At 46.7% G+C, this 24645-nt stretch overlaps 1 protein-coding gene across 32 annotated transcripts in view; it reads left to right on the top strand.

Annotated features, from left to right (window-relative positions):
• macf1a (microtubule actin crosslinking factor 1a) overlaps positions 1–24645 on the top strand; it is a 165944-nt gene that overhangs the window by 93263 nt on the left and 48036 nt on the right. For 29 of the 32 annotated variants that reach the window (XM_069516046.1, XM_069516048.1, XM_069516049.1 and 26 more), the window contains 37 exons: positions 21–214; positions 358–517; positions 619–702; positions 895–1002; positions 1119–1217; positions 1365–1487; positions 1615–1706; positions 1895–2030; positions 4053–9812; positions 9919–10074; positions 10210–10425; positions 10567–10740; positions 10944–11231; positions 12104–12253; positions 12755–12988; positions 13078–13257; positions 13341–13514; positions 13619–13786; positions 14544–14735; positions 14815–14988; positions 15101–15224; positions 15302–15501; positions 15594–15911; positions 16002–16168; positions 17354–17510; positions 17625–17736; positions 18191–18253; positions 18520–18758; positions 18952–19081; positions 19807–20006; positions 20122–20349; positions 20430–20706; positions 20928–21526; positions 21613–21801; positions 21925–22131; positions 23301–23618; positions 23727–23909. In XM_069516046.1, coding sequence (XP_069372147.1) covers positions 21–214; positions 358–517; positions 619–702; positions 895–1002; positions 1119–1217; positions 1365–1487; positions 1615–1706; positions 1895–2030; positions 4053–9812; positions 9919–10074; positions 10210–10425; positions 10567–10740; positions 10944–11231; positions 12104–12253; positions 12755–12988; positions 13078–13257; positions 13341–13514; positions 13619–13786; positions 14544–14735; positions 14815–14988; positions 15101–15224; positions 15302–15501; positions 15594–15911; positions 16002–16168; positions 17354–17510; positions 17625–17736; positions 18191–18253; positions 18520–18758; positions 18952–19081; positions 19807–20006; positions 20122–20349; positions 20430–20706; positions 20928–21526; positions 21613–21801; positions 21925–22131; positions 23301–23618; positions 23727–23909 — 12573 coding nt within the window. The remainder of the gene's footprint in view (positions 1–20; positions 215–357; positions 518–618; positions 703–894; positions 1003–1118; positions 1218–1364; positions 1488–1614; positions 1707–1894; positions 2031–4052; positions 9813–9918; positions 10075–10209; positions 10426–10566; positions 10741–10943; positions 11232–12103; positions 12254–12754; positions 12989–13077; positions 13258–13340; positions 13515–13618; positions 13787–14543; positions 14736–14814; positions 14989–15100; positions 15225–15301; positions 15502–15593; positions 15912–16001; positions 16169–17353; positions 17511–17624; positions 17737–18190; positions 18254–18519; positions 18759–18951; positions 19082–19806; positions 20007–20121; positions 20350–20429; positions 20707–20927; positions 21527–21612; positions 21802–21924; positions 22132–23300; positions 23619–23726; positions 23910–24645) is intronic. The other 3 variants (XM_069516043.1, XM_069516044.1, XM_069516042.1) reach the window with 1 other exon arrangement.

The following is a 24645-nucleotide window of genomic DNA, read 5'->3' as shown; positions in this document are numbered from 1 at the left end:
TTTGTTTTGTTTCCTCCCAGAAGTGGCAGGATGAACTGGCCGAGCAGGGGGACATCTTCCTCTCTCTGCAGTCAGGTGTGCTTCGGGCCAAAGACGCCGGGTCTCAGCTCAGCAAGCTCCACCCTGACCGCAGCCCTGAGCTGGAGCTCTACCAGGAGAGAGCCAATCAGATGACGGAGAGGTGGAGCGGAGTTAAGAGACAGATGGAGACACGGTGAGCAGCACAGAGTGGACATGAGAATAACATGGAGTAATAAATAGTTTGAAAAATTTAAGGTAGTGAGGTTTTGGCATTATTTCATGCACAAATCCTGTATTCTTTAAAAGTTCTAAAAGTCATTTCCTGTTTCCCTGCAGACGAGCTGATCTGGACGCTCTGGGCTCGGCTCTGCATCAGTACAGAGACGGTCACTCAGCTCTGATCCGGTGGATCGAAGAGACGACGGAGAGACAAGAAAACACACAACCTGGACAGACGGACAGCAAAGCTCTGTCCGAGCAGCTGGCCCAGCAGACGGTGAGTGACTCGAAGAAATGTCGTTTCTATGATAGATAAACCAAACGGAACCCACACATCACATCTGGTTGATAATGTTTTTGGTATGTTTTTGTTTTCAGGCATTAGTAGCTGAGATTGAACAGAACCAGACCAAACTAGATGAGTGTCAGACTCACTCCAAACAGTACTGCACCTCAGTGAAGGTGAGGGACTGACACAGAAACTTCTCTATTTCAAATATGTGAAATAGTCCAAACAGTGTTTGTTGAGTAAAAATGTGAATGTGATTGCATTTGAAGTTTTTGGAAACAATGTAGAAATGTCCTCTCTGTAGTTTTCTGATTGCACAGCCAGACTTTTACTCACTTATGTTCCACCATGGCTGCTTCGTGCAGGACTATGAACTGCAGCTGATGACATACAGAGCCTTTGTAGAGTCGACGCACAAGTCGCCTGTAAAGAGGCGGAGGATGCATTCTTCCTCTGACGCCATCACTCAGGAGGTAAAGATAAAAATCACACTTCAACGATTTGACCAATATCCATTTGTGTCTTTTGATTTGGTCTGAGTGTTATTTCCGTGTTGGAAGTTATTTAAATCTTTGTCTTATCTTTCCAGTTCATGGATCTACGCACACGCTACACGGCCTTGGTCACCTTGACAACCCAACATGTGAAGTACATCAGTGATGCACTGAGAAGACTAGAAGAAGAAGAGGTGGGACTTTGCTTCACTATTAAAACCTGTTTCATTTTATTTTTTAATTAAAGAAATTCTTATTCATCGGTAATTGTAATTGATCAGTGATGTTGTATTGTGTTGATTAGTGTTGTTGAAGATGTGTCTACCATTGAATCTGTGCAGAAAGAGGTGGAGGAGGAGAAGCAGGCCAGGGTCGGCCAGGTGTCGGATCTGCTGGGCTGGGTCAAAGGTCTCCAGGGACGGACGGGCGGCCCCAACGCTGAGTCTTCACTCGCAGCTCAACAGGTTGAACAGAAATTTTATACACTTTAGCCCCTGGAGCTCAGAGCAAACATTTTAAATGCACCATTGCAAGAATGTGAAAAGAGACGTTGGTGCTAAAAAGCGTTTTGTTCATCTGTGCTCTCTGAAGGCCATCAGTGAACAGCTAGCAGCCAAGAAGGACGAAGTGTCTGAAGCCATCAGGAACACTGAGGTCTTCCTATTATCAAAACAAGCCAGCAAGTAAGTTCAGTTCACACGTTTGGACACACGACTTTACCCGTGTTCTAGAAACACACATCTATCACTCGACACAAAGCAGTACAAGCTGAAGTGGCTGTTTTAAATAGAAAAAGATTAATAAATACAAACATTTCAGAGGTTTATTTATCAGAACCCGGCCATTTCCCCCTCCCCTGTGTCCTCTCCAGGTTGTCCCCAGAGGAGCGCGCTCACGTGGAGGCTCAGCTGGACCAGCTCACGTCCACCTACAACCAGATGTGCGACAGCTCCACCCAACAGCTGCAGCAGCTGGAGCAACAACTTGCCAAAGAGGAGGAGAGAAAGGTATATTGTTGGGGGGATGGACTGAGGTGGACACGGGCTTTTGCATATTTATGAAAACAAATATTTTCAGCCGAGCTTCACAAAGTCTCATTTTAAAGGTGCTTTTTTATAAAAGGTTGTTTTGAGTGAATACGCTTGCAAGCTAAGTGTGAGTTTGCGTGTGCAGCTAATGTGTGTGTTATACGGCATGTTGTGTGTTCACGAAGTTTGCATTTTTGACAAACATCACCACTATTGATGAATCTCACCCATCGGCTCGGTTTAACAAACATCACAGACCCCGTTCAGACGTGTGTTTACTGATGATCTGCAAATTTGACCTCTTCTTCATCGAGAGAGAAAGAAGAAAATCATAGTTCGACACACTTTGATATATTATATTATCCACTGAATGTCATTGTCTGAACTGGGCCTTAGCATGTTCCACTCTCACTGTTCTCACTGCAGTCATGTCATTAACTATCATCACCCTCATTGTCATTATCATCAGAAAATACATCTGCTGAACTGCTAACACGGTTAAAACACGGCCTCAGTGGTGCCGCACAGCAGCAGCAGCACTGCCCGAGTCCTGCGAGCAGTCAGGTCGTAGATGCATTGTTAGAACCAGTCATTTATAAAATAGCTGCACCTTCATTCGACTGTCATCTCTGTCGCTGCAACAACAGAAACGCATTTTCTCTTTTATGTGATGGTAAAATAATGCCACTGCATAAAGTCGACATTTTGCATTCCAGCATTTATTTTACTGTGCATTGAGTTGACCTCATATGTACACGTGCAGTCGCACATTCACACACAGTCACTTCTCATGTTCTCATGTAGAATCATGGTACATTTGTCAAAAATGAGTCGAGTGTCTGAGAGTTTAACTTTTTTTTTTTTTTTTTTTAGCAAACATTGATAATAATTCTTATGTTTCAACAGCTGCACCTGATAATTGGTTCCTATGTGAATGTTGTTTGGAATTTATACGTGACTATAATAAGTTCTCCCTGAAGCATAGATGTTTTTATACAGTCTCAGTACCAGTGCACCAGAGGCCAGCTATGCAAAACAACTCACTTCACCATTTGAGCATGTTGTGTCCAGAATCACAAGAGAGTGTGTGCGAATGATATTGTTTGTGTTTGTTCTAATGCATTCTATTAATGTGTGAAATTTTAAACCAGCGTTTTGCTCAAATACCACTAACAGCTGCCAAAGGAGAATTGTGGACATCCGAGTTCTGAGCCGAGGAATCAGAACGAGAGATGGAAAACAAAAAAACAGGACATTTGTAGACGCACTAATGAATGAGATCAGTTCAGTGTTCAGTCAGTTAGTGGGAATCAATCACTATTCAATACTATCACAATACCTTGCCAATGATACACTCGTATTTTGATATTATAACCTGTAATTCATCACAGTAGTTGCGTAGCTGAAGGATGACTTCAACATCTAAAGGTCTCAGACCCAAGAATCCAGTTCACAGTCAGAGGTCAGAGGGAGGATGTAGTGTCAGGGCAGTGTTAGGAGTCAGAATGAAGAGTGGCATGCAGAATGCTAACAACCAGCTTCTCACCTGTCGCGCCTCGCTCTGCCGAGCCATAAGCTGGCCCTTTAGTGTGTGTGCCGTGGACAGAGCCTGTACGGTGAGTAGTGCTCGCATTCTCTCTTACTGTTGCCTGCAAAATGATTTAGTTTATCCTCTTCTGAATACCTCTGTTTCCTTTTACGTGTTTGCTTACCTTTAGAGCTTCCTTGTGCATTTTCTATCCCTGGTTGCTTTGTTGCATGCTTATAGCTTGTTTTAAAATAGCACTGGTAAGTATGGAAGAACTCAAAGAAAAGAAAATATTGGAAAGAAATAATTAAATCCTCAATATTGTATCATGAATTTTTCTTCTTTTTTCTGATTCTGCCATCTAAACCTGCCAGTAGTACAATAGTGTTATTGTAGGATAACATAATACATATAGAGCCAGACCACATAACGAGTGAATCTCAATTAGACTTTTGTTTTCCTTCTTAATGTAGAACCAAGTTGCCATCGCTGGAGTAATCGACCTGGGAACGGTGGAAACATTCCCGGTGTTCCAAGCATCTCAGCGCGGTCTTATTGACCAGGACACCTGCCGTGTACTCCTGGAGGCCCAGCTCATCCTGGGTGGGCTCGTCCAGCCTGACTCTCCACTTAGTCTTACACTGGAGCAAGGTCTAGCTCAAGGCCTCATCGACGCCCGCACCAAGGAGTCACTGTCTGAGCTGGAGAATGCCTTGATTTTGGTGGGAACTACTGAATCTGACCAACAAACACCTGTGCTGCCAGTGGCTACGGCCATGGAGGCGGGGCTCTTCAAAGAGGAGGTGGGACTCCGCATTCTGGAACTCCAGATGAGCACCGGAGGCCTGAGAGTCTCAACAGGAAAACTGATTAGTTTGGAGAAAGCAGAAGACATGAGACTTTTGACTCCCAGAACTGTCACCAAACTTCAGTCAAGACTTCAACACCGAGAGCTGATCGATCCAAACACAGCTGAAAAAATAAACCTGTATGAGCTACAACAGCGCTGTGTCTTCGACGATGACTCTGGCCTCCTTCTCCTCCCTATCAAACAACAACCTGGAGGGACGGTCTGCCTCCGCTCTGGGAGAAGAGTCGGCATCTTCCGCGCAGTCCAGGAAGGTCTAATTGATCACAAAGTTACGATTCGGCTGCTTGAAGCTCAGCTCTTTGCCGGTGGTATAGCTGACCCACGCTCTGGCCACCATCTGACAGTTAATGAGGCTGTTCGTCTCGGGCTGATGGATCAGGATCTAGCTTGTGCAATGTTAGCACGTCAGATGCAAAATGGGGGAATTATAGACCCTCTCAGCAGAGAGCGCCTGGATTTGGGAGAAGGTATTCACAGAGACCTTCTCTCCTCTCGTTTGGCTCTGTTGGTCCTCGAGTCTCTTTGGTCTTTCGTGGGACTGCTGTGGCCTGAATCTGGAGAACTTCTGCCCATTGCTGAGGCTCTTCAAGAAGGAGTAATCTCAGGAGAACTAGCAAGAAATATCCTAGCACAGCGTCATGCCATTGGGGGTCTGTACAACCCTGAAACTCTCCAGGTGCAGCCCTTAAACCATCTGGCTTCGTCCCTTGAGCCCAGTGTTGTCAATTTTCTCAAAGACACCCACATCCCAGATGTTCTTGTCAACATGAATAAGTCTGGCACACCACCTTTAAACCGCTTGAGCTGGGGTTCCACCAGTTCCTCTTCACCTCCATCTTCTCCTGCTCCTATATCATCTCCTGCAGATCAGTTGTGTGATGCTACGCCGGCAAAAGGAATGGATCCTAAAGAACAAGCAAAACACAAGCTGCTATTTCACCTCATGACTCACAGCTTTGTGGATGCTCATTCTGGAAAACGACTGGTGCAGCTGGACCCTGAGCTGGTGGAGTTGGTCGAAGCTGCTCAACTGGTTCCTGGAGACTCTGTAAATCAAGCTGAGACTCCAGATAAGCAGGGGAAGATGCAAATGGTGAGAGTGGAAGTGAGTGAAGAAGTGAGGGGAAAACAAATTAAAGTTGAGGAAGAAAATGTAGTTACACCAAGCAAGGATTTGGAGATCTATGGTGCAAGTGGTTTAGAAGAAAGGTATGATGGAGAATTGTTGAAGAAACCATCATTAATTGTAGACAGTGATTTTACAACAAAAGGTGGAATCAAGGTCGATAAAGATGCAAAGGTCACAGCTAAGAAGAAAGAAAAGGCCAACGTTCAAAGTTTAATGGCTGTGGCTAAAAGCCCAGAAGAGCTGGTGGAAACTATATCCAAACCTAGAGATAGTATTTGTCTGGAAGAACCCATCCCACTGGAAGCAAAAACAAGTGGAGATGTTCATTTAAAACAATCTGGAGATAGGAAAGATATAAAACCTTCCCAGGCTGAATCTGAAATGATCAAACAACAGGTACCTGTGAAAGAGACAGACCGCAAGATCGCTGAACCCGAGGTTGATATTCTTGAGGCTGCAGGGGAGATGGAGGTAGAAAATGCTGAGTTGTCAAAGTTGGTCCTGGAGCTAAAACATGGTGGTCTGATGACAGAAGAAGGGGAAAAGCTGCTTCCTGATGAGGCAGTAGCTCAGGGTGTCCTCCCCGGCCATACTGCAGTTAAATTAATGGCTCAGGCAGGTCTGTTTGGGGGTTTCCTAGATGCCAACAGCGGTGAGTCACTTAGCATAGAGGATGTCATGCAGGAGGGTTTGCTAGATGAAGATCTGATGTGGAGTGTCCTACAGTCAGATAAAACCCTTGCAGGGATTGTGGACTCAGAGAAAGGGCAGATCTGTGGTGTCAGGGAGGCAGCTCTGGAAGGGTTGATTGACCCCAACACTGCGGCTAGACTTCTAGAAGCCCAGGTGGCTTCTGGGGGAATTGTAGACCTACGCCGGGATAAGAAAGTCTCTGTCACTCTTGCAGCAAACCTGGGTTTGATTGAGGAGGGCCAGAGAGAAGAACTGGTGGCACTAGAGAAGGCGTACAAAGGAAAAGATACGGATTTAACAACCGCCCTCAAAAAAGCCAGTTTACAGCTACAGATGGAAGGTGTTATCGACCCAGAGTCTAAGTCTGCAGTTCCTCTGGAGCAAGCAATTCAAAAAGGGTTGATTAAGTCAGATGAGGCTTATCATGTGTTGGCAAGGCAGGTGGCTGAGGGTGGTATAATCCACCATGCTTCAGGAATGAGGCTTTCTGTGTGCGATGCTGTTGATAGAGGATTAGTGGATCGATCTATTGCTCCTGGTCTGGAGGAACTGGAGTGGGTCTACCAGGGAAAAGTTAGCCCCTCATCTCAGCCAGATGCTGTTGCACTCCAGGCATCGACTGGAGCTGTTTTAGACCCTGAATCTGGACGTAAACTGACATTGACAGAGGCTGTTTCTAAAGGTCTCCTGGATGAGAGCATAGCTAGTGAAGCCATGGCTTCTCCCACGGTGATACAAGGAGCTCTGGACCCTCACACTGCTCGCATTGTGCCTTATTCAGATCTTGTTAACCAGGGAAAGATCGATATTGAAACAGGCAAACGTTTCTTAGAGGTGAAACCATTCAGAGGTTTTCAGAATGAGCAAACCGGAGACAGTTTGACCCTTTCTGAGGCAATTCGGTCAAAGCAAGTTGACCCAGTTCCGGCGTTGAGGCTTCTCCAAAGCCAGGCAGACAGTGGAGGGATAATTGATATAAAGACTGGAGAAAGACTCCCTCTATCTGAAGCCAGTCAAAGAGGTTTAGTCGGAGATGATATGGTCAAAGTAATAGCCTCCAACCAAATGTTTGAAGGAGGCTTGGTCGATCCCTCCACTAGGAAACGGGTTTCTAGTCTCAGTGATGCTGTTGCAGTTGGACTGATATCCAGTCACATGGCTGCTGAGATTCAGGACAAGGTGGCTTCTGCAAAGATTGAGGGTGATGAAGATAGTTCTACACCTGTTGCCTCATTAAGTAGCACATACAGCCCTGCTATTGTAATGTCAGTGTCGAGCAGTCCAGCAAACTGGTCAGATGGAAACTCAGAGGAAGGTTCAGGAGTCGCACAGGATGATGAAAAGTATTTTGTATCAGATAAGTCACCGTATTACGAAATGGAAGAGGACAGAGTAGAGGTGTCGTCAACAGGAGAATCTTTAATCGAGTCTGACCAGTCTATGGACCTCTTGAGTCATTTTGCAGCTAATGTTGAGAGAAGGATTCAGAAAGCCATCGGAGAGATAGCGCCACAGAAAGACAGAATAGAGAGCCGTCCCATACAGGAGCCAGATGAGAAAGTGCAGATACGTGAGGGAGAGGTAAGTGTCTATGATACTGACAAAGATTCCCAGGAAGAGGTGAGAAAAGGAGCTGCCATTTTGAAGTCAGAGAGGGAACATGTGTTTGTTGAGGAAAAAGAGTGTCGACCCTGTGATGAGACATCAGTGGTTCATCGTGTTCTTCAGACAGGTCCTGTGGCAGCAGAGATTAGAGATGAGAAAGAAAGCAAAGACAACACTGACTTGTCTAAAATGACTGAGGAGGAATACAGAAAGAGTGATGTGATAGAACAGAGGGATGATGGGCTGGATGGTAAAGTTGTGGAAGGAGAGAAACCTTTAAAGATCCAATTAAAATCTGAGGCATCAGGCCTGATAGTGACCTCTGCAGCCAAAGATACAGAGAGCAAAGGCAAGAAAAAGAGGAGGAGTAAAAACAAGGGAAAGGTTAAAGAAGCAGAAAGTGAAATACAACCTGCAGAGATAAAACTGCGATCTGAAATCGACCGAGCAGACGCAGAAATTGAAGGGCGGCCTGAGGCTGCAGATGCAGTCACTGATAACTTTCCATCACAAGACAAAAGTGAGAAAATGCAAATTCATGGTCGAGTAGCTTCCCTAGAGCCTCCCATTGGAGAGCGTGAATCAAAGACGGATTTGAAAATTGAATATGAAAATAATTTGCTGGAACAGAGACAAGAAACTGTTCCAGCCACTCTGCGATTCACAGAGCAAATTATTGAGCCAGAAGAGGGTGAAGAGGAAATGATGTTCTCTAGGGATGTAGAAAAGTGTGATGAGAGAGAGAAGATAAAAAGAGAGCAGGAGAGAGAAGTTGGAGTCAAGGCTTCTGTCTCTCAGGAACCAAGACGAGAGAGCAGGAAGGAGCAAGAACTGCCTCCGAAATCTGCTTTACCAGAAAACGAGAAAGCCGCTTTGATTCTGAAAGCCAAAGAGAGCATCCTGAAAAAGGTGTTTGAAAAAGGAGTGAGTGAGAAACAGGCTGCGGAGGAGCTGCAGGCCCTGAGGAAAGAGGTGGAGAAGAAGGAGATTCAAGGCACGACTGCAAGAGATGTAAAGGCAAAACCTCTGCCAGCTAACGATGGAGTGGAGAGTCATGATGTCAGAGATGTCAAGGGACTGAATGGTTCGTTAAAAGAAAAGAAGAAGGAGACGAGTGTCAGAGAAGTGGAAGTGGTAAAGGTCAAAGGAGACATGACTCCGGAGAAACCTTCCGTTAACGAGGGCATGGATGTGTTGGAGGCTCCGCCGCAAGAGAGAGGAACGATCAGTTCTGGAAAGGAAGACGTGGAGGCATCATCGTCAGTGAAGCCTAAAGAAATTCAGAAAAGCAAACGAAGCAAGAAGAACAAGAAGTCCAAGAGTCCAAATGTGTCCGACAAAGCTGAGCATGATCCTGAGAAAACAACAAGACCAAATTTAGAAAGCTCAGATTTGACGAAGGAGCAGACGATGGACAGACATATTGATGCTGATGTCGTCCAACCTTCAGCTGGTGATTCATTAATTAAAGCTGAGATCTCTGCAATTACAGATAAAGAAGCTGAGACAAGTCGACAGAGTTTACACGAGTCGGAGGAACCCAGTTCTCACGTTGAGGAAGATATACGAGTTGCAGAGGTCACGTCGATTGACAGAGAACCGTCTCCTTCAGAAACCGTAAGTGAAGGCGAGTCCATCAAAGCTGTCACATGCAAACCAGACAAACAAGCCACAGCTCAGCGTGTCGCTCCTGTCGCACAAGTAAAATCAGCTGGAAAGGGTAAAAAGAAGAAAGTTGTCTTAAAGGAACGACAGCAACTTGTCGAGTCTCCAGATTCTGCACCTTTACTCTCAGAGGATGCGTCAACAGAGTCTGAATCAGCTGGAGTCCCTGAGTCTGATACAGCCGCTGAGAGCTGGGGAGAGGAGGAGGAGGAGGTCGGAGAGAGACGGGAAACTGAGCCAGACAAAGAGGGGACGTCCGTCACTGGCAAGGTTAGAAAAAATAAGCATTTTGGAAGGATTCTGTCTCACATAGGTTTACGTGTCTTCAGCTACACATATAAAAACATTTTGAAATGAGTGCGTGTTTCTCCCTCAGTCACCATTAAGGCGTCAGGAATGTTTGGAGCACGACCAGAGAATCGTAGCCTTGGTCTCCATGGTGCGACATATCGAAGTCCGACTCAAACAGCAGCAACAGCAGTCTGTTGGTCGCAGCCTCATCGCTCTGGATGACATCATCAGGCAGACAGAGGTAGAACAATATGTTTATTTATCTTACAGAGCCTGTTTTTCTTTTTAGTTTCCAATAAAGCTGATTTAAGGATTAGTCTCTTAACTAAGCAGTATCAAGAAAACTTTTGTTTTCTTTTCCTAATCTGTCTCAAAGACTCTGGACCTTGAACTGCACGACTTGGAGACTGAGGTCACCAAGGAAGTGGAGGCAGCCGAGCTACTGCTGAAGCCCCGACCTCAAGATGTTCCTCCGCAGCTCGTCTTGGCTCTGGAGAAGGACGGACGCAGCCTGGCTCGAGGGTATGAGGCTGCTAGGTCGCTCTCGGACGGCATTCTGAAAAGCCTGCGAGACCACAGAGACTCATACAAGGTAAAAGAAGCAGAGACGCTCTGGAGGTTTTGTTTGTGGTTGTCTTACATCTGAGCAGTAAGAACTTTGTTGCCTCTGTGTGGATTTTTTGTGTTCGTGACACTCGACTGAAGTGTGTGATCACACCGATGTTTCTCTCAGGAGGCAGTGACGGCTGAGAAGATGTCACTCGGAGGAAAGGTGGAGAGTCTGCTCTCCTGGTTGAAGGAGACGGAGGCTGAGATGGATGGAGGAATTGCAGGAATGGAAAAAATGGAGAAATCAGAGAAGGAGGACAATTGTGCTCAGCTCACACAGCAGCTGAATCTTTGCAAGGCAAGTCTGTCTGAAGAGAACTTTATAGTATTTAATCTAAAGTGTTTAGAAGATATTTATAAAATGGTATCAGGATGCAATAGATTTTTATACCCTTAAGATGAAATCAAAGTTGTTCTTGCCTCAGTGTGTGTTCATCTCTTTAGCCTGTAATCTTTATATCTTTAATGACACTCATTCCCATGTTGTTCCTCCTCATCAAGGAGCTCCAGTCCTCTCTGATGGCTCGCTCCAATGAGGTCAACAACGTTGCCTTTGAGATCCAGGTGTTCATCTCAGAGCGGGCTCAGGACCTGGCCCCTGAGCAGAGCAGGCAGCTGCTGGGGCAGCTGCAGCAGCTCCAGAGGAGCTTCCACAGAGCGTCGGGCCAAGCTCAGGCCTGGGCCGATGCTCTCTCCGCCCAGAGAGAGAGGGAGGAGGAGTGGCAGCGCAGGAAGAGAGTGAAAGAAGAAGAGAAGGACAGAGAGAGGCAGAGTGCAAGGGAGAGAGAGGTTTGGAAAAAGACGATTGAGTGGAACCGGTTTGAAATGCTCGGCTGTTTCTCACCAGTGCAGTTGAATGCTGCTCATGACGTGTATCTCACAGCTTTTTGTGATGCTGTTGACTTGTGCTTTGCTTTGTTACCCAAGATCTACTGTTTTAAGAATCACTCTTCAGATCATCCCTAACGTGACCAGAGAAGCCTGAAGTAAACTAGTTAACCTGCATCACAGTTTAACCTTTAGTCCCATTTCACATCAACTTAATCCTCATCATCATTTCAGACTTTGGTAGAAACCCACACTGCTGCTTTGCCACAACATGGACAGAATCACCCCCGTCACTCTTCATCACAGACTTCTAATGCAAGCGTGTTTGCTCCTCTGCATGTCTCTACAACGTGTGTATCATTAACCTGTTTGCCTTGCTGTTCCAGATTGCCACTGAGGGAAATCACTTGTGTCACGGCGGTAACGGCTTAGAGATCTGATCGCTTACAGAGCTTGACTGTTTTTCCTCTTGTCTCAGCTGAAAACAGAGGAAGGAGGAAAAACAGCAAATAAAAATATATCTGTTTGATTTCTCTCTGTATTGTTTTTTGTTGCTTGACCAACATGTGAAGATATTATACAGTGTGTGAGTCTCTGTGTGTCTGCCTGTGTGTGTGTGTGTTAAGTGTGAACTCTGGACACAATCTGCTCAAAGCTTGGCAAAGTGTGCACTGCACAAGAGTTGTATTCAGGGAAAATGTACATTTAGTTTGCTCTTATTCTAAAACATACAAAAACTGGTTGTTTGCTCAAAACTCTGCTCGGTTGTTCATGGTGGATTTTTCATCAGCGTCTTGTTTCCTCCGTCACATTTCCGTCTCCGCTCCTCTCAGGTGGTCCAGCAGCAGAAAGCCGAATGCTCCCAGAAACTCGAAGGCCTCAGCATGTGGTTGGCTGGAGCTGCCAGTTTGCTGGCCAGTCAGAACGCTGGAGCGGAGTCAGGTGACGTGGACGTCCTGCAAGAGAAGCAGAAAAAGCTAAAGGTATGATTTATTCATTTCAGTATAAAGGCCACACAAACTGAACAGAAACACATGGATGAATGAATGAATCTGCGTGTTCTCATGTACATTTATATCCAGTTCTTTATGATTGTTTAAATAATCTAACATTGGCTTTTTAACTTATTTGATTTATTTAGAGGTTAACTTCTGTTTGAACTCATTTATTCAGCTAAAGCCTTTTTTATCTGTGATGTCAACATATGTTAAGACAAAATCAGTACCGCTACTACGAATAATAACAACGATGATTATTATAATAATACAACTTTATTTATATAGCCATCAAAGCTAAAAATCAAAAAATACATTATAATTTCAAATGAGAAAACAAATAAAATAATACAACATAATTTAAATTAAAAACAGTTTGAAGTGACGGCAAAATAAAGGATAAACACTTAAGTAATCACTAAAAGCCATTAATTAAAAGTCAGTTCTGAGAAATGACGTTTGAAGTCCGCCCTGTTTTCGTCTCCACAGGAAGTGCAGAAGGATCTCCAGACTAAAGGTGAGGGCATCGCTGAGGCCATCCGCTCAGTGGAGGAGTTCCTGTCAGAACGTGGAGACAGTCTGAATCCAGAGGAGAGGCAGAACCTCCAGAGGGCGCTGACGACAATGAAAGAGCAGTACAGCGCCCTGACAGATACAGCGAACACGTCAGTGTCCGAGCTGGACACGGCCATCAACAACACCGTACAGCAGAACACACAGCGGGTAGGAAGAAGAACAGATTGGTTCTAGATGCACATATGGTTTATTACATCTTCCTCAAGGGGTTTATTTGTTTTCCTCCCCTACCCCAGGCGAAGGCGGAGGAAGAACTCCAAGAGACAAAGGGTCAGATCGACTCTCTGCTGAAAGACTTGTCGTCACTGAACCAACCAGGACGACGAGGGGCTGGATCTGTGATGGCTCAGAATGTCGTCGATGCACCGCTCTCACAACCAGAGGGCGCCGTCTTGTCCCACACTGAGATGCTGCAGGTCAGGATTTCTTCTCTTTGTGTATTTTCAGCATCTTACATCAATACCAGTTTGTGACCAGTCACCTTTGACCTCTCCACCAGGCGGAGCTTCAGCAGCTTCAGTCTCAACAGGCACAGCTTCTTCAGATCACCCAGGCGACCCGGTCCCTTTTGGAACAACCCGACTCCACTGTTCCTCCTGAGGAGAAGCAGCGTCTCCGAGCTGCCCTGGACCAGCTGCAGGCCCAGCACCAGGACAGTCTGCAGAGCTGCCAGGTACTAAACTCAGTGTGTGTGTGTGTGTGTGTGTGTGTGTGTCGAGTCTACAGGAGGTCATGTAAGAGAGTCGTAGTTAACTCAACTGTCATTGTTTCTCCCAGGACCGTCTGAGGAAGTCTGAATCTCTGAAGGATGAGTTCACAAAGTTCCTCCAAGAACACGGAGGTCTTGGTGCCTGGTTGGAACAGAGCGAACAAGAGCTCCGTTTGCTCGGGGAAGGAGAAACTGACGCACAAGGACTGAAGGGCAGGCTGGAGGAGCACAGAAAGGTACGCAGATACATGACAAGGTTGTGAAGCACCTCACTTTCATTTTCATATCATGAGAAGCTGTTCATTCACAGTAGAGTAGTTCCAAACACACCAACCTGTGATGCCTGCAGGAAAGAAGTAGATTTTGTGACTTAGTCAAAGAAAGTAATAGGACACCAGAGGTACAGCCCTGAGGGACGGACATCTCACTCAACAGTGTAAATTCTCCAGATGTAAAAAAGTGCTTGATTTTTAGCGATTAGAAAAAAAACCCACACATACAGCAACTATAAAAAAAGAAGAAACACTGCATTTACAACAGTTGTTGCCTGTTGACGGCACAACTTAAAAATATTAAACCCGTTAATAAAAATCCAACCTGCACTGAATCCTGCTGCCATTGCTTGCTGCCTGTAGGTGGCGTAGTTCAGCTGTGTTGTATTAACGGTGTTTCACTGCTTTGAAGTGAAGTCAATGGGCTGAGAAATATCACTCGCCGTGTCCGAGCCAAGAAAAAGTACATTCTGAGAAAACTTGTGCTTTTACTTGAATTATCCACGGAAGATTGAGTTTCCACGCTCAGTTTCCGTCCGTGTTCCAGAAGTTCTCTGATTTACACTCACTTCACTCTGATCTGGGAAAAAGTTAAGGAGTCCCTTGATAACACTTTTGCAGTTTCCTATGTTTTACTCGCCCATTTTTGTTTTTCTTGAAATTAGATTTTTCTCTCAGACATATCTGCCAGCTTTTCACTGACCTCTCGATGTATTTCCAGCTTGCTGAGGATGTAATTTGCCACAAGGCGGATCTACGCTTCGTCTCCATCTCCGGTCAGAAGGTTCTAGACTCTGTTCAAGGGGCTCTGGAGCAAGTCGGCGGTTCCGACCCAGCCCTGGACAGCACCAAGCAGCTGGTGACTGACAAGCTGCATGACGCTAACCACAGATACACAACGCTACACACCAAGGTGAGCTAGGGACTGAAATAAAGATAAATGTATTTACTTGGTGAATCAGTGAATTCAAATTCTCCGTTGGCGTGTGAAGTCATCAGATCTGGGCGGTCGTTTGTCCGGCCTGCTGGAGAGATACCAGCAGCACCAGGATGAGGTCGTCTCCCTCCACTCGTGGCTCAGCACTCAGGAACAGAACCAAAGCATCGCTAAGCCCAGCGGAGACAAAGACCCACAGAACCTGCAGAACACGCTGCGACAAGTACAGGTGAGGGACATGGAAATAAGATACAAACAGAGAAGTATGAAAAGTATGAACCTTGTCTTGAGTTCTTTTTTTCAGTTATAGAAATGAATTAATTGAAGTTGTCTGTCCTCAGCTGCTGCAGGATGAACTGGCCGAGCGCTCGGTGCAGCTGGAGAAGGTGAAGAGAGCAGGTCGAGATCTGGTCAGCACGGATGAGTCTCCCTCTCTGAAAGCTGTTGACATCCTCTGTGCTGCAGGTAACTGAACGCGCCCGACGTGTCCGCTGTGATTCACTCTTCCCTGAGTTCATGAATAACTCTCTTCTTCTCCTCAGATGGTTTGGAGAAGAGGTTTGGCTCGCTCTCTGCTTCTGTCTCTGAACGGGCCAAACAGCTTCAGACGGCCGTGGCTCAGTCCGTCAGCGTGCAGGAGGGTCTGAAGGCTCTGCTCAGCTGGCTCGACAAACTGGTTCTGAAGCCTGGACCGGTGGAGCCCACTGCACAGGCTGTACAAGACGCCCTCACCCAAAATCAGGTAGGACAATAACCAGAGGAAAGCTGACAAAATAAAAATGGTGCTTTTTTTGGTGCTTTTTAAAAAAAATCCCAACTTCTCCTCATCCTCAGAAACTTCGGCAGGAGCTGCTCTCCAGGCAGGGCAGCGTGGAAGCGACGCGAGACTCCATTTCCAAACTCCTCCAGAGCTCTGACGCTTCTACAGCCTCAGGCCTCCAGGGCGCCTTAGACGAACTGACTCAGCGCTACACTGCAGCACAAGCCAGCCAGGCTGAGAGGGAATCTGAGCTCAAAGGGCTGTTGCCCAGACTAGAGAGCTACGAGCGGCTGGGGACCGACCTCCATGTGTTCACCCAGACCCGAATGAAGGCTCTGAGCCCGGTGGGCCAGCCAGACCGCAGCGTGGACGACTACAGGCAAACCGTTGAGGTCAGATTTGTAAAATGGCGTAATTTGAGTTCTATGACTCATTAAAGCTTTAATCTATTCAACATTTTGGTTCAATGCATCTTTTCTCAGGAGGTGAGGTCGGAGCTGGAGCAGGAGGCCGGCCAGCTGAAGTCCTTCTGCAACCTCGGCACCGAGCTCAGCCAGTCGAACGCTTTGAGCAACACTCAAAACTTATTGGATAATGTCAGAGGGGTGTCCGACGAGTTCACACATCTGGAAGCAAATGTCAACGAAAGGTGAGACAGCTTTTGAAAAATGCAACCAGAAATGCATCCTCATGTATTTACCGTGGATGTGAACAGATTTGTTTCTAACATGTCTTGCTTATGTTTTTTAACATTAAAAATAGAAATATTTGTTTTTCTTTTAACAGCCTAAGAAATGTTTAATTCGTCTTTTCCTGTTATTTAAATTTTAATATTTCTTATTCCTCAGCAGCTCAATTCACCATGAAATACACAAGGTGGCACCAGATTCAAAGCTGTTTAGAATCTGTGGACACTTAAATAATATAAAGGAGTATTTAGTCCCATTTGAAGCAAGCTGTCAAATGATGAATACAAAACCTACAAAAAGCAGAATGGCACTAAAACATAACAAGTTCATTCAAATTGAGGCTTGTTTGTGAAGAACACAGGGAGCAGCTCCACAGAACTCACTGTGACATTTCCAAAACTTGATTTCTAAATTTGTAGCGTTCATGGAGCAGCAGCAGTTGCTATGCCAACCCTGTCAGTGAAAAGCTGCACTAGAAGCTTTAATTTAATTTATAAACACTGTCACACTGGTTTAGTGAATTAAACTGATGTCGAGTAATAAATCACTCATTTATAATCTGCGTTGCACGTCTGAAGTCACAGCAGCTACTTCCCAGCTCCCGTACAGTATCTGTAAGCTTCTGTGTGGCCAGCGAGCCGATGGGCCCGGGTGCCGCTGGCGGACATGGCTCGTTGTCCGTCCTGTAAACGTCTCTCTCCCTCGCTCTCTCCATCTGAAGTCTCCCGGCCTCGAGTCCCGAGGGAGGAGAAAATAGCAGCATGATAATGACACCGCTTTGTGGCAGACAACTTCTCAGGGCTGTTTTGTCGGCAGGCAGTCGGCACTTTTCCAGCCATAGCTCGAGACGGATCGCGTACAAAGAGAGAGGAGGTCAAGGCTGAGTTAATGTTGCCTCGGGGCCAGTGAGGACCCAGAATACGTCCTGTCAATACGAATGTTTTTGCTTCTGTGCGTAATAGTAAAACAGCTTCAGATGGACAAAGTGACTGCTGCTGCTGCGTAAAAACAGGATTTGTTCCTTATTAAACCTCCACTTCTTCTCTCCTTCCTTTCTTCTTATCTTCATCACTCCCTCCTGCCCTCTGTCCCTGTTCTTCATCCCCATCCTCTTCCTCGCCCTGCCCTCTGTTCTTCTGACACAGGTTCGCCGCCATCCAGGCCTGCGAGCAGCAGCTGCTCTGCTTCCGTGGGCTCTCTGGCTCTCTCCTCAGGTGGCTGCAGACGGCACAGGAGCAGCTTCCCCCCAAAGAGGCCAACCTCAACAACGAGGGCCTGCAGAAAAGAGTGCAGCAGCTCAAGGTTGGGGGAAAAATGGCACCAACCTTTTTTTTTTTATTTAACAAAATAAAATATTGCGTGCACTTTTGTTTGAATCCAGTGATAGAAAACTGAATTTTGGAATTTTTCCCTCAGGACTTATTGAATGACTGGGAGTCACAGGGATCCAGGGTTCAGGAGCTGAGTAAGACGGGCTCAGAGCTGGAGTCACTTATCATCGACATCACCGCTCCTCAGACCAAAAGTGGTAAGAGCAGAGATGGAAGCACAGCCAATCAAAACAATCCTCACACTCCCCCTCAGTTAAATATGACTTATTTTCCATGTGATGTACGTGGGAGGAAAATTCATCGTCGGCTTTATAAAATAATTGGACCACAGATTGTTTAGAGAAAATCAAAATGCAATACATTTTTATTTATTATACATTCTGTCCTGGTCATTTTTCCTCATATAGCTGATATACACAAATACATGTATTTATGTTGCTTTTTACTTCCATGAAACTTTATGTAAAAACCACAGGAATCCTCTTTCTCACTGCTGTGATGTTTCCATGGCTTCTGTGCTTGTGTCAGAACGTTTCTTTTTTTTTTTTTTTAAACCTGTTGGTGCATCACTGGTCCTGTTTGTGTGTGTGACCATGCCGTTGTGCAGCTGTCTCAGTCTGGTGTGTGTGTGTGTGTGTGTGTTTCTCCCAGGTGCCCCACAAATCAATGGCTCAGCAGGTCCCAGCAGTGTCAATGGCATTCACACCTGCAAAGGTGAGTCCGTCCTTGTTGTTTCCTCGCAGCTCAGTCTGAGGGATTCTTGTGTTTTCTGTGTCTCTGTCAGCTTTATATCTGTGCAACACATCTGTCAGTGGCAAACTTGTTCACTTAATAAAACTTGCAGCCTTTATAATTCTACTTGACTAGATTGTTGCAGATCTGTCAACACTAGAAATGTACTTGTCTATTTCTATGCGTCTCTGCCCTGCAGCTAATCTCTGCCCTATTTTGTCCCCCTCTTCTTTCCCGCGTGCTCTCAGACCTGACGGAGCTCCAGGTGGCCGTGTCCGACGTGAACGGTCGATATGAGACGCTGGGCGGGGAGTTGAAAGATCGTCTCAGTCGCCAGCAGGCCTCGCTGGAGCTGAGGCAGAAGGCCAGGCAGGGCGCAGAGGAGCTGAAGAGCTGGCTGACAGACAAAGAGCACAGTTTGAGACTGGGACAGACCGCCTCCCCCTCCAAACCTGAGGTGGTACGTGCTCAGGCCCAAGAGAACAAGGTAAAGAACCGGGTTTATCTCCTGCTGTGTAATGTTAAGGGTTAGTGTCACACATTTCAAATTAAACAACCTGGTTAAATTACAGCTGTGATCCTCTTTTACATTTGATAAACTGTTTTATATTATTTACTGTGGGCTCCGATAAGTTAAGCTTCTGTTTTTTGTCGTGCTCATCTTCCCTCTTCCTCTCCAGGCCCTGCTCTCGGAGCTGGCTGAGCATTCTGGGACGGTGGAGGAGTTGAAGACCACACTGAGGAAGCTTATTGCTGACAACCCTGATTCTCCTGAAGCTGACAGCTGGAGACAACAGCTGCAGGAGATAGGTACGAGCTGCAGATGGCAAAAAAATAAATAAATAATAAAGGACATACGGCAAGGTGATGGGAAGCAATTTACAGAAATGGATAAACCAACTCAGATGCCTGAAGGCAGAAACTAATTTAGAATGATGACAATGACCTTTTTCTTGGCCACGAGAAAAACAGCTACTTGTGATGCTCAACTGTCTGGGTCATAGAAATACTTGAGGGTACTTTACTGCACAAAACTTCAAAAAACAGACGCTTGGCGCATTGCTTCAGAATTTGAAGAGAAAGTGATACCAGCATTATCCAGGGAGAGAGTGGGAAGTGTCATTTGTTCTTTTGCACACTTGATATTTTTACCAGAGCCTCGTATTAGGTAACAGAGACAAAAATATTTAAAGTGAAATCCAACAAGGGGGGCCTTTATATTTCGTATTTTATAAATCCTCTTTTTAACTGTGTGAACTGCTACACACACACACACACACACACACACACACACACACACACACACACACACTCTCACACACACACACACACTGGAGGCTCAGAACATGAGTCAGAGAAGGAGACAGAAGAAGAGGTAGGAGGAAAGACAGAGGAAGGAATGTTAAATCAAGATAACTGATTTCATCTCCGTCACTGACTTTGTTGTAGAACTTTGTCTCTTTTTAGTGAAATATAAAGAAACACAATTATCCACATTTAGTTTTTTTTTATCCTCTATTGCTTAATTTCCTCAGACTCCCGCTGGCAGACAGCCAATCAGAACGCAGCCGAGAGGCAGACGGAGCTCGAGACGTGTGCCGACCGGCTGGGCAGCTTCGCCTCGGCGGCCAATCAGCTGGGCCCGTGGCTGAGGGAGAAGGAGCTGATGATGAGCGTGCTGGGTCCGCTGAGCATCGACCCGAACATGCTCACCACACAGAAACAACAAGTGCAGGTATGTGGCAGAGACACGCTCCTGGAGTTTCTGCCAAAAGATGTACGACGATTCATATAGAATGTCCCCCTGAGTCTCTTCAGGCTTTTTTATGCTTTAAACATCTTTCTTTCAGTTCATGATGCGTGAGTTTGACACCAGGCGGCCGCAGTTTGAGCAGCTGACCCAGTCCGCTGAGGGTATCCTCTCCCAGACTGGAGACTCTGCTCAGGACGTCAAGGACCTGGCGGAGGTGCGGACTGAGCTGGGCTCCATCTCGCAGCAGTGGGAAGACCTGACAGGCCGACTGACGCAGAGGTCAAGCCACATCGATCAGGCCCAGGGAACCAGCGAATGCTACCAGGTGAGATCAGTAGAGTTGTTTGAAATGACAGCATCACCATCAGAGGAAGATTTTTCTCACCTCGCTCCTCTCCGGCTCAGGCCTTGCTCAGAGAGCTCTCCTCCAGTGTTTCTGCTCTGGGCGAGAGGCTGGATGCTCAGGCCTCTCTGAGCGCCCAGCCAGAGGCGCTGAAACGCCGCCTGCAGGAAACCGGAGAGATCCGCTCGGAGCTGGAGAGACGGCGGACCGAGCTTGCCGAGGCTGAGAGGCTCTGCCGCGAGCTGAGCGCCATCGTAGCTGAACCGTACCTGAAGGAAGAGCTGAGCAAACGGCTGGAGAGCGTCAGCGCGCCACTGAGGAGTCTAGAGGAGCGTGCAGGTTTGTGGAGTTTATTTGGTTTATAAGCTGTGTTGGTCTTCATATGATCCCTCTTTAGCTCTTCTGGGATTATTGTTTTGATTACAAGAAAACTCTTCTGACAAATCCACTAAAATAAATACAACAAAGAATCCACAAGTCTTCTTTGTGGTTTCTTGTTTAAACTTCTCCTTCAGTGTTTATGTGTGTAATCCCCTGTTCTCTGCCTTGCTCTCCTCCAGCGGACGGTCTCTCTCAGCTCCAGGCGGCCCTGTCGTCCACCCAGCAGTTCCAGCAGATGTTTGAGGAGCTGCGCTCGTGGCTCGACAAACAGGCAGATCCCAGAGATTCAACCACCGACTCCCTGCCTTGCCAGCCGCAGGCCATCCGCTCCCTGCTGGCACAGACAGATGAGCTCCAGCGCGGCATCGCCAGTCAGCGAGGTTCCTATGAGCTGATTCAGGCCGAGGGAGCGTCGCTGCTCGCCACTCTCCCAGCGGGCGGAGACGAGCGGTCCACCCTTCAGTCTCACCTGGCGTCCCTGCGACAGGACTGGGAGGGGTTGAACCAGAGACTCTCTGAGCGTGAGAGCAGACTGAAGAACACACTCAGCAAGGCGGAGACCTACCAGCAGCACAAGGCAGAGCTGATCCCATGGTTATCAGACTGTGAAGAGAAAGATGGAGAGATCCAACCGTCGCTGGATTCATCTGCGCTGGATGAAGCCTTACAGAGGACACGAGGTCTGTCTCTTGACCTCGACAGACGGCAGCCGCTCCTCGAGTCCTTCAACACTGCAGCCGACCAGCTGCTGGAACAGTGCTGCGTCGGGGAGGAAGAGGTGCAAACCTGTTGTTATGTCAGTGATTCAGTCACAGATTAAGTAAATAAAGAAAACTGACACGATTTAAAACTTATTTGCCGTAGGTGCGAGATGAGAAGGCCCAGCTGAACCGCCGGGTGGATGGACTGGGAGAGAGGCTCCACAACCGCACCTCCCAGCTGGAGGAGCTGGCCGGCCGCCTGAAGGAGTTTGAGGAGGGCAGACAGGCTGTGGAGAGGAGGCTGGAGGCTGCCAAGCACCAGATCGAAGTGCAGGAGGCTCTGGGTCCTCAGGTACTGAAAACCAGTCGGCCATATTGTCAGTGACACTCATTAGACAGTGTCAAGCGTCCCTGGTTATTTGTCTCACTATCATTTTAAGCACAGAAGGAATCATATCTTCTCTCTTCCACGCAGGCGTGCAGCGCCAAGAGCCTGGAGCGGTTGAGAAGTCAGCAGGAGAACCTGAGGTCCCTGCAGCCTCAGGTGGTCTACCTCCGAGACCTGGCCCAGGGGCTGGTGCAGGATGCTCCGCGGACACCAGGGGGAGGAACTGAGGGGGCACAGAGGCTTCAGGAGCAGGCCAAAGACACAGAGAACGAGTATGATGACGTTACTGGCAAGGTGAGGAGCGGAGTCATGGTCAGGAGAACAGACAGAAATATTTAGATCTGTTTATATATTGAGGTGAATTGTGCAGCTTCAGAGTTAACAAATAAAAAGAACAGAGACTGAAACAAGTTTTTAAAATGTGACGACGTGCAGGTTTGGATCCAGAGGTTTGAGACAAATTCCCTCTTCTGTTCATACTCATGTAAATTATTTCAGGGTTTTAAGGAACGTGTATTTCTTTGTGGCTTATTCGAAAAAACTTTATTTCCTAGTTGAGTCCTTCCTCCTCCCAAATGTGACCAGAGCTGGCTAATTAAAGCTCATTTAATCCAAATTCTACTTGACCTATATATGAAAAGCACCGAGCTTTGGAAAAACAGCCGAACATGAAAAGGAAGAGGGCGACGAGAGCAGTCACCACAGTTATGACTTAATGTAACCTCGACAATTTATGCAGTCTGGAGTGAAGAGATGTTCTACAGGGGGGAACTATTTATACCAAAGGGGGTCACTGTGTGAGAGGGTGTCACATCTAGTACGTGTGTGTGTTTCTGTGTGTGTGCGCGAGTGTGTGTGTGTGTGTGTGGTTGCTTAGCAGACAAGTGTCAGTGAGTTGAGAGAGAGCAGAACAACTATAGCTCCCAGAAGATTGAGCCTATTACAGTTACAGTCGTCATATATGGTCATTGTGGAAATTCAACACTTAATCATTGTTTGAAATGTAAACCACAGCCGACAGAATTCAGCAGCCACGCTGTTGCATCTATTTTCTGCAATACAGCTTCTAAATATTCCATTTAAGGTCAAAAGTATCACATGAGCTCGAGGTGTGTGTTCAAACCACCTCGTTACCCACGGAGACGTTTGATTTCTCTTTTTGAAATGCTGATGTGATGTCATGTTTCTGCAGGAGCCTTCTCTTAGATAATGCTCCTCTTGTCTTCTTCTCGCACCTACGCTGACTACGTCTATTTTTACTTGCTGTTGGGTTGCATCATTTTCTGGTTTCGTTACATGTGATCCTGTTCCAGGGATTTATTTTTTCAGAGAAAGTTACCACACAAGCTTCTCTTTATGTGGTTCGTTTGTGGCGTGATGAGTTGTTTTGCTCGTTTTGTTTGATTCACTTTATTCCCGTTTGAATCTCCTCACATCTTTTGTTCTTTTTGTCCCACCATCAGATCGAACACTGCTGCTCCTCCCTGGAGTCCCGTCTACAGGGCGTCGGCGAGGTCCAGTCTCACGTGCGGGACGTCTTCTCGCGCCTCGCCGACCTTGATGATGAGCTGGACTCCCTCAGTCCCGCTGGACGTGATGCGGACTCCCTGGCCTCTCAGGCAGACACTCTGAAGGGCTTCCTGTCCCGTCTGACCAACCTGAGGACGGAGCTGGAGGGTCACGCGTCGGAGTGCACCAGCATGCTGCGGCGAGAGGGCTCCTCCCCCGACCTCCTGGCTCTCAGGAGGGAGACGGAAGCTCTGAGCCGCCAAGCCGGCAAGGTGAGGGAGAAGGACGAAGATTATTTTGTGTATCGTTAACCTGATCTGAAGTCTGCATGAATGAATTATTCCACAATCCACATGACTCTCAATTGTTTTTTTTGTTAGCTGAGTGAGCGCAGCCAGGCCCGGTTGGACCAGATCGAGGACGCTGCTGGGAAGGTTCAGGATTTCTACCGGCTGGTGGCTGAGCTGCAAGGCCTGCTGGGAAGAGCTGAAGAGGGGCTGAATGCACAGGGCATGGTGGGCACAGAGGTGGAGATGATCAAACAGCAGCTGCAGGAGTTCAAGGTAGGATAGACTTTCGCTGGTGGTTATTTCCGTGGGTGTGATGTGTGCAGAGTTGAGTTTGTTATGTTGGTGTCATCACATTATCTTCTTCTTCTGCATTGTTGCATTTGGTCTGGTTCCAGGTTTTCTTTGTCATGAACGAGGACAAAGCACATACATGTTGTTGGCATGTTGTCTGCAGTTATAAAGTCCACTCTGTTAAAAACGGGAGAAAATCGGAAAGTTTGAACTTGTTTTGTATTCTTCAAGTTTACGTGTGTGTGAGAGAGAGAGATGAATAGTGACACTCAGTATTTGAAAAGAGGCTCTGAAGAGATTTGTGTACATCGTTTCCTCTCGCTCATTCCTCTAGAGACCATGATGTCAGAGTCTGTGTGTGTGTGTGTGTTTGTAAGAGATGGTGATTAGTGGAGTCACACATCTCTTTGAAATCTCTGACACGCTGCTGAATCACACAGTTTTTTTTAGCTTTTTCTTTCCAAAAGGATAATTATGATTCTTCTTCTGCGTTTTTCTTCACCCCCCACACACAAACAGACACACACACACACACTTACTCACACATTCTCCCTTTCTCTCCTTGAACACACACACACGTCATCGTGCTCCCTCATTAAAGCGTTTTGAACTTGTTAGCCTTGTCATTGGGGTGAAATGGTCTAAATTTGACAACAGAGCAAATTACACATTCTCTTCTTCGTCTCCTCTGGTTAGAAACAGTTGGTTCAGTGAAGTC

The sequence above is a fragment of the Paralichthys olivaceus genome, chromosome 20 (genome assembly GCF_024713975.1).
Source record: "Paralichthys olivaceus isolate ysfri-2021 chromosome 20, ASM2471397v2, whole genome shotgun sequence".
NCBI classification, from domain to species: domain Eukaryota; kingdom Metazoa; phylum Chordata; class Actinopteri; order Pleuronectiformes; family Paralichthyidae; genus Paralichthys; species Paralichthys olivaceus.
The sequence above is the reverse complement of the archived record's forward strand: the minus strand, read 5'-3'. Positions and strand labels throughout refer to the sequence as shown.